Below are 9,134 nucleotides of genomic sequence, written 5' to 3' on the forward strand. Positions count from 1 at the left end.
GTTGTAAGTCTTGGAGGTGGGAGCCAGTGAGAAGGGAAAACTGTGGTATCCATGGTTACATCTGGGGGAGGACAGTGCCTTCTCCATGGGCCACTGCAGGAAGGGGGTATATGTTTCTAGGTGACAGGTAGAGGCTGTGCTAGTTGCCTTGGTGATAGTAGGTAAAGAGGTGGCTGGTCTCTATAGCAACAGCAACACAGAACTTCTGGGTCCATGAGCCGGGATGTGGGATGCTCTCTTTGGTGACAGCCAGCGAAGGGGGCGCTGGGTTCCGGTTGGGGTTGATTTCCTCTCCCTCTAGGGAGACTGAGGTGTGGGGTGTGGGGTTCTGTCCCTCAGCCAACTGGGGATGTGTTAATCCATCTTCACCAAATCTGAAGGAAATCTCCAGAGAAAAAGAGGAAGTGGGGCTGCTCTCTAGGGTAACCTGGGGAAGTGAACTGTAAATCCCAAATCTTATGGAGACTCTCAGAAGGGATGAGACCCTGTCTCCAAGTCATTGTCAGCATGCAGTAGAAGTCCTCCTTTCAGGTGGCAGCTAGGGGCATGGCCCCCTGGGACCCCTTGGGTTTCCATTTTCTCTTTGGCTGGGGAGAGTCCCAAGACCAGGTGACTGTAAGTGGATGACTGGCCAGTGAGTGCCCAGATGGTGCCGGCTACCACGTGACTGCAGGGACAGAGAGACCTGCTTCCAGGTGACCTCTGGAGGTGTGGCCAGTCTTCAGGGAAGACAGCATGGTCTCTTTTGTAGGTCTGTCTCTCTTGGAGAAAGTCAGGGTAGGGTGGGGGAATCAGGTGTCTAGGGGACTTCAAAACGTGCAGTCTCCAGGCTACCACATCAGAGTGTGGTCAGTCTTCAGGGGACTTCAGGCAGCATGTTTGGTCATTAGGGACTGCAAGGGGTGTGGTCAGTCTCCAAGAACTACAGATGGCATGGTTAGCCTTCTGGGGAATCAGGGCGCTCGGCCAGCCACCAAATGCCCCAGCTGCCCAGTCTGCCTGGCTTAGACGCGCAGCGGGGTCCAGGCAGCAGGGTCTCGAGCTCCTCCAGCCCAGCCGCCGCCACCGGCCCAGCCCCAGCCCCAGCCGCCGGGTGCAGGGTCTGGTGCGCCTGGTGCGCGGTAACAGTAGACGCCAAAGAGGCGGCGAGCGGTGTCAGGGAAGCCCAGGCTGCGCACACCAGGTCGGCGGCCCCCGCAGCGCGCTCGCGGGTTCACTATGGGGTAGCGTGCGCTCCCGTCGGCCAGCCAGCCAGCCGTGCAACGGTCCAGTAGCTGCAGCTTCCACGCGGCAAACAGCTGCCCCACCTTGGCCACTGACGCACCGCGCGCAGCGCACGCGCGCGCCGCCCCAGCAAAAGGCACCGGCCGTAGGGGCTTCAGGAAGAACACTCGCCCTGTGGGGAATGGGGAAGCCGTCAGTGTCGCGCCTGATATCCCAAGACAGGATTCAAGACCCCCCTTTGCAGCACCAGATTCCAGACTGGGGACTAAAGACCCCACCACCACCATATCTACATCTCGGGACCAGGGCCTCCTTTGTAGTCCAGACCACAGCCTCGGGGGTTCAAGACCTATACACCTATAGCCAGGACCTGGTATCGGTCAGGGCAGTTTTAGCTCTAGGCAGAGTTTGACTTCCAGGCAGTGGCGGTCCTGGGGTCAGGACTGCCGAGTTCTGGTCTTCCTGAACCTAGCGAGTTATTGCGGGACCAGGGCATGACTGGGAGATGCTTTCTAGCAGGGGCGAGATCTACGCACCCGGGAGGTTGGAGGTGAAACAGAAGGCATCGTAGCGCTCCTCTGCGTTATGGCGGTAGCCGTAGTTGCGTACGCCCCCGGGGGTGCCTCTGCCGGCTCCGGGGTTTGTGGCCCCGCCGCAGGGCTCCCGGGGCTGGCTCACCGGATACTGCACGGAACCGTCGCGGAGCCAGCCTGCGTTGCACCAGTCTAGGCCGTCGCGCCACGCCGCATGCAGCTGCTCCGCCGAAGCCAGAATACCATCCTGCTCGGCGCATGCACGGTGCGCCTCAGCGAAGGTCAGTTTGTAGCGGCCCCCACGGGGATGGTAGGGAAAAACCACACCTGAGGAGCAAAAAGGGGTCAGCCTTGAATCTGGTCTCAGACCTGACCACGCCATTCCTCAGCTTACATAAATAACCCTTGGCTCCCCTTCGCTTTAAGCTTGTTATTGTTGTTAAGTGCGGTCTAGCCCGTTTCGACTCATAGCGACCCTGTATAGGGTTTCCAAGGAGCGGCTGGTGAGTATGAACCGCCGACCTTGAGATTCAAACCGACCTTGCGGTCCAGAGCAGTGCGGTCCAGTGTGGTCCTGCAGCACTTAACCCTTCTCTTTATAACACATTTAATCATGCCCACCCCTTTCCATAGCTGAAGACCTTGTTACATGTTGTTCACTCTATCTGGTCTATCTGTTGAACTCCTACTCATCCTTCAAAACTTTCCCTCATTCATTTCAACCCTATATACTTTTCTCTATGTTCCCTTAACACTGGGTCCTTCCCTCTGGTCTAGCCTTGACCAACGTAGCAGGGAGTGTCTGTGGCCAGTACTCCACCCTCAGACTGGAAACCCCTGGAAGACTGACCCTGGATGAAAACCCCTTTGATCCCCAGCATCACCAGAGGTCGTACCGGTTAGTTTCCCTTTCATCTTCCTTTTTTGTGACCCTGGAAGTGGGACATGGAGCCTGACAGACCAGGGTTTGAATCCTCGCTATCACTCACTGGTCCTGCAAAACTCAAACCTCTGAGCCAGTTCCCCAACACTGGTAACAGCATCTTCTTCAGAGATTTTGGGGGAAATTAGAAAACCCAGAAAGCTTTTCAACCATGTGCATAGCACATACAAGACATCCAGTAAAGGAGAGCTGCTGCTGCTGTGTTTACTACTGTAACAAAGTTAGACTCTTCTGGAAACTTCTAAGGTGGACCATGGAAGGCAAACCAGGTGGGAGGGAATTCTTCAGATAGAGATCCCACTTACCTCCAGGGTCAACCAATTAGAGCATCCCATTTCCCAGCCACAATAATTAGCTCATACATGGGCACATGATTCAAGATGGGCCAATGAGAGACAACTTTAGGACTCTAATTGGAATTCTTAGGAAAGTGATTGTTAAACTAGTTTTTGGTTTCTCTCTGAGTGCCTAGATCTTACGGTGCCTGACACTCACGGAGTGCCTAGATCTTACGGTGCCTGACGCTCACGCTATCCTAGGGTTTCTCAGTTTTAGCACTATTGACATGTTGGACTGTATCATTCATTCTCTGTTGAAGGGGACCATTCTGTGCGTTGCAGAGTGTTTGGCATCTTGATGCCAGTATTAAAGTTCCCCCAAGTGTAACAACTGAAAATATCTCCAGACCTTACCAGTATACCTTGGAGAACAAAGTTGCTCTGGTCTAGACCCAGTGCCATACTCCAAGAATCCTCTAAATTCCTTCAAGCTAATGTGATGTGGTCCTTTGCAGTCCTCCTTTCCCTCCTCCCCTAGGCTAATCACCTTCCAGGTCCAGCTTGACCATGCCTGTGTCATCCTCCAGCTCGTTGGTGACCTCGCATTCATAGCGCCCGTAGTCTTGCAGTGTGACATTGCGGAGCACCAGCGAGGCATCCCCAGGCCCGTCGCCCTGCAGTTCGGCCCGCCCTCGGTAGCTGCCAAATGCCCGGTGTTGGGGACCCAGTGCCACGAAGACGTCAACGAAGGCTAGCGGGTCCACCACCTTAGTCCACTTCAGGCGGATGTCGTCGTGGCCGTCAGCAGCAGCCTCATAGTGATAGCGGCAAGGCAGAACGATGGTGCCGCCCCGATGGCTGACCACCTGCCCGGGTGCTGTCTGCACAACTACCGAGCCTGACTCTCCCTCTGTGGGCGACCAAGCAAAGATCAGGGAGGTGGGGCCGCGGGGCGGGGCTCCACGAGAGGGGAACTGGGGAGGAGCCTGGGGCAACTAAGGGATAAAGGGACTGTGAAGTGGGTTGAAAGGGTAACGGGCTCAGGTGGGATGGGCAGGGGACCGTGACCAGCGATAATGTCCCACCTCCACTGCGCACTGGCCGCTGACTGTAGGCCACAGTCTAGGGGCCTCCGTCGCGGCCTCACGGACACGAGACCCCGCCCCGCGGCCCCGACTCACCAAGCACGTGCACAACTTTTTTCCGGCCGCGTTGCGCCTCAGTGGGAGCTGCGAGCAGCAGGAGCCCCCAGGCACAGAGAAGGCCGGGCCCGACGGCTGCCCCGGCACAAACCTGGGAAGCAGAGGTCCGGAGGTCGGTCTACGACTGCTCTATCCACGCTCCCTCTCATCCTTTGCCCTGGTCAATGGCCCTGACTGACCAATCCCGCGCCTAGGGTTAGCCCCCAACTCCAGCCAGGGACCCGGAGGACTTCCCGGAGCAGGCTGCAGACCCCTACGTCCCCTGGCATCCTCCACACTGGACTCCGGCATCCCTCTCCAGCTGTCTTGTCCGGCGTTTCCCCTCCAAGTCACTTGGAGCCCCGTCCCCCCTCTCTCCGGCCCTGGCCCGGGGCTGGGGGGCGGGAGGGGGGGAGGAGCTGGAGCCGTGGCGGCGGCAAGGTTATCCGTGCGCCAGGAGACTGCAGCAAACGGGGCCGGCAGGGGGTGGGGAGGCAGAGACACTGGGAAAGCAAGAGATAAAGAGAGAAGGGAAGAGAGAAGAGAGACACGGGGCGAGAACAGCTCAAGGGACAGAGGGAGAAACCGATTAACGGAGGGAGTTAGAGGATAAGGAGAAGATGAGAAAAGATAGGAGAGAGGGGTAGAGGAAGAAAAGAGGGAGAGACAAAGGATGGAGTGAGGTAGATACGGAAAGAAACTCGGAGGAACTTAGATGCAGACATGAGACAACCCGGAGAGGGAGACTGACGCTCCCGAAGTCAACACTCACCATCCTGCCTGCACGCCCCAGCCGGGGGAGCTCCCCTGCGCTCCCGGACAGCACTCCCTGAATGTCCAAGACCGACTGGGCAGGTCTGCGGGCAGCGCAATCCCGGAGTCTGCCTGCAAGGGGAGGAGGGGGGTGGGGATGGCGTTAAAGGGAACGCAGCTTTCCTGTTCCAGGAGGGCTGGCCTGGAGCAGGGGACAGAATGGACCACCCTGAGTACAGAACCTTGCTGGCTTACCTAAGGCCAGTGGGGAAACCTCTCAGGACCCCTGTTTACCTGTCTTTCCAATGGGGGAGGGTTCTTTCGAATTTCCTGAATGGGCAAGGGGCTAGGTGATCTGGAAAAGAGACCTGTCTGTATGTCATTGGGTGACAATTTCAAGGACCTTGGCTCTGGCACCCAAAAGGTGCTCACTCTGCGGAGTAGGGGCTCCCACAAGCATCATATGACAGATGGCCTAGGATGAAGGGTACAGAGGTGACTTGGCATGACAAATTCAAACTCAATTCTGTTGGTTGCTTTCTGAGGGACTTTAGAGATACTGTAACTCTTTGAGCCTCAGTTTTTCCCTCTGGGAAATGGGGTGCTGATTCTTTGGTAAGGAGCCAATGGGTAAATATATAGTAAATCCATTGCCATCAAGTTGATTCTGATCCATAGTGTTCCTATAACACACAGTAGAACTGCCCTACAGAGTTCTTTATCCTGCCACATCTTTCTGCTGACATTCTGTTAGCAGCTGAGTACTTTAGCCACTGTTTCGCCAGGTCTCTTAGATATATATGAAGTCAATGCAGATGCAGTGACCTACTGTAGGGTTTCTGAGGCTGTAAATCTTTATAGGAGCAAGAAGTCTCATTTTCCCAAGAAGTGGCTGGTGGGTTTGAACTGCCAACGTTGAGGTTAGCAGTCCACTGCTTATCTTACAATGTGACCAGGGTTCTCTCCTAGATGTATTATTTCTACAAACAGACTCATGTTATTGCTGTTGTTGGTAGTTGGTAGGGTGGAGGGTTGTTGGTGCCGTTGAGTTGGTTCCAACTCATATCAAACTTAGGTACAACGGAACAAAACATTGCCCTGTCCTGTGCCAACCTCACAATGGCTATGCTTGAGCCCATGGTTGCTGCCACTGTGCCAAACCATCTTGTTGGAGGGGTCTCCCTCTTTTATACTGACCCTCCGCTTTACCAAGCGTGATGTCCTTCTCCAGGGACTAATCCCTTCTGATACGTCTAAAGGATGAGAGACAAAGTCTGGCCATCTTGATTTATAAGGAACATACACCATGTACTTCTTCCAATACACATTTGTTCTGCTGGCAGTCCATGATGGGTTTTGTTTTGTTTTGTTTTTTTAGTCCATGGTATTTTTTATGTTCTCTAACATCATAACTCAAATGCATCAATTCACACTCATAGCGATCCTGAATAGGGTTTCGAAGGAGCGGTTGGTGGATTTGAATCACTGGCATTGTGATTAGCAGTCCAGTGCTTATCCCATAAATGTGGCTGTTTGTTGTTAAGTGCCATTGAATGGGTTCTGACACATAGCGGCCCTGTACAGATTTTGTAAGGAGCAGCTGGTGAGTTTGAGCCACCAACCTTGTGGATAAATATATAGTATGTGTATGATATGTACTGGACTGCGAACAGCAAAGTTGGCATTTCCATCAGCCACTCTTCAGAAACCTTATACAGGGTTTCTATGAGTCAGAATAGAGTCCTGGGGTAGTGCTGCAGGATGGATATGCACTAGACTGGTAACCATTATTTTATTGATTTTGTTTCTTTATTCTTTCCTCTCCTCCTCTTCCCTTCCATTCCCTTGAGTTTTACCCTTTCTATCTATCCATTCTATCTACTCTTTAGGAGTCTTGGTGTGGCATTGTGGTGCTAATGCATCAGACTGAAAAGTTGTTTGAGCTGCAACATTGGTGGTTCAAGCTCACTAGCTGCTCCTTGGAAACCCTATACAGGGTTGCTATGGGTCAGAATCGACTCGATGGCACTTAACAACAACATCTACTCTTGTTGTCCCTTCTTTTCTCCTGTTTCTCATTTCCCCTCTTCTTCTTTTCTTTCTTTATTTCTCATTTTATTTTATTTTAACGTTTTATTGTGAGTTAAGTGAAGGTTTACAGACAATATCAGCTTTGTTGTTGTTAGGTGCCATTGAGTCAGTACCAACTCATAGTGACCCTACGTACAACAGAACCAAACACTATCCAGTCCTGGGCCAACCTCACATTTGTTGCCATGCTTGAGCCCATTACTGCTGTCACTTTGCCAATCCATTTTGCTAGGAGTCTTCCTCTTTTTCTCTGACCCTCCACCCTACCAAACATGATATCCTTCCTCTAGAGATTGGTCTCTCCTGACAATATATCTGAAGTTTGGACATCCTGGCCTCCAAGGAGCACTCTGGCTGCACTTCTTCCAACACAGATCTGTTTGTTCTTTTGGCAGGCCATGGTACTTTCAATATTCTCCTCCAACACCATAACTCAAATGCATTAATTCTTCTACGGTCTTTCTTATTCACTGTCCTGTTTTTGCATGCATATGAAGTTATTGAAAATACCATGGCTTCGGTCAGGCTCACCTTAGTCCTCAAGCTGACATCTTTGCCCTTCAACACTTTAAAAAGGTCTTGTGCAGCAGATTTGCCTCATGCAATACGTCCGTTTGATTTCTTGACTGCTGTTTCCATGAGTGTTGATGGTTTATCCAAGAAAATGAAGTCCTTGACAATTTCAATCTTTTCTCCATTGATAAGAATGTTGTTTATTGGGCCAGTGGTGAGGATTTTAGTTTTCTTTACATTGAGATGTAATCCATACCGAAGACTATGCTCTTTGATCTTCATCAGTAAGTATTTTAAGTCCTTTTCACTTTCAGCAAGCAAGGTTGTATTATTTGCATATCACAAGTTATAAATGAGCCTTCCTCCAATCCTGATGCCACGTTTTTCTTCATATAAGCCAACTTCTTGGATTATTTGCTCAGCATACAGGTTGAATAAGTATGGTGAAAAAATACAACTCTGACGCACACCTTTCTTAACTTTAAACCATTCAGTGTTCCCATGTTCTGTTTGAACTACTGCCTCTTGGTCCAGGTACAGATTCTTCATGAGTGCAATTAAGTGTTCCGGAATACTCATACTTCACAATGTTATCCATAGTTTGTCATGATCCATACAATCAAAAGCCTTTGCATAGTCAATAAAGCACAGGTAAACATCTTTCTGGTATTCTCTGCTTTCAGCCAAAATCCATTGGACATCAGCAATGAAATCCCTTGTTCCATGGCCTCTTCTGAATCTGGCTTGAACCTCTGGAAGTTCTCTGTCAATGTATGCTTGCAACCATTTCTGTATTACCTTTAGTAAAACTTTACTTTCATGGGATATCAGAGATTGTCCGATGGACACAAGTACGGATCTCTTTCAGTAAGTTGGCCTGATCATTGTCTTCTAAATTTCTTGGCACAGATGAGTGAGTGCCTCCAGTGCCGCCTCACTTTCTTGAAAGATTTCAATTTTTATTCCATCAGTTCCTGGTGCCTTGTTTTTTGCCAGTTCCTTCAGTGCACCTTGGACTTCCTCCTTAAATATCATTGGCTCTTGATCATATGCTACCTCTTGAAACGGTTGAACATCAGTCATTTCCTTTTGGTGCAGTGACTCTGTGTATTTCTTCCATCTTCTTTTGATGCCTTCTGCATCATTCAATAATTTTCCCAGTGAACCCTTCAGTAACGAAAGCCAAAGCTTGATTTTATTTTTCTTAAATGTTTTATTGTGAATTATGTGATAGTTTACATGGGAGAACATTAGTTTTACATTCATTCTATTGTATATAGTCTCATTGCCATGGTTACAATCCCCTCCATGCATCATCAACCAACCAAATGGTATACCCTGCAAGCCTGCCCCCCACACCCCTGGGTCTTCAGCACACAGTCCCTCTCCCTCTCTAGATCTAAAGTCCCCAGCTGCTCCATCGCTCCAAGTCATTGTCTCTGCCTCCATCTCAGGCATCACTGCTGCTCTGGGTAGGGTCCCGCTCTCCGCTCTTCTCCATTGATGGTTCTAGGGATCTCCGCTCCTAGACTGGAAAGTCAATCACTCCCTTCCTTGCTATAAAACATCTACCTTTACATTTCAAACCCTCACAATCAGTCCTGATAACAATTATTCA

General features: G+C 50.9%; 1 protein-coding gene across 1 annotated transcript; it reads right to left on the reverse strand.

Moving 5' to 3' along the window:
• Nucleotides 1–1,004: 1,004 nt before the first annotated feature.
• Nucleotides 1,005–5,044, reverse strand: HAPLN4 (hyaluronan and proteoglycan link protein 4; the record flags this gene model as incomplete). The annotated part of the gene is made up of 5 exons (XM_006876349.1): nt 1,005–1,396; nt 1,761–2,084; nt 3,526–3,888; nt 4,160–4,271; nt 4,932–5,044. Coding segments are annotated over 5 exons (1,304 nt in total), but the record flags the coding sequence as incomplete, so codon positions are not given.
• Between the last annotated feature and the right edge of the window lie 4,090 nt (nt 5,045–9,134).

Source organism: Chrysochloris asiatica, unplaced genomic scaffold (genome assembly GCF_000296735.1).
Source record: "Chrysochloris asiatica unplaced genomic scaffold, ChrAsi1.0 scaffold00374, whole genome shotgun sequence".
Lineage (NCBI taxonomy): Eukaryota > Metazoa > Chordata > Mammalia > Afrosoricida > Chrysochloridae > Chrysochloris > Chrysochloris asiatica.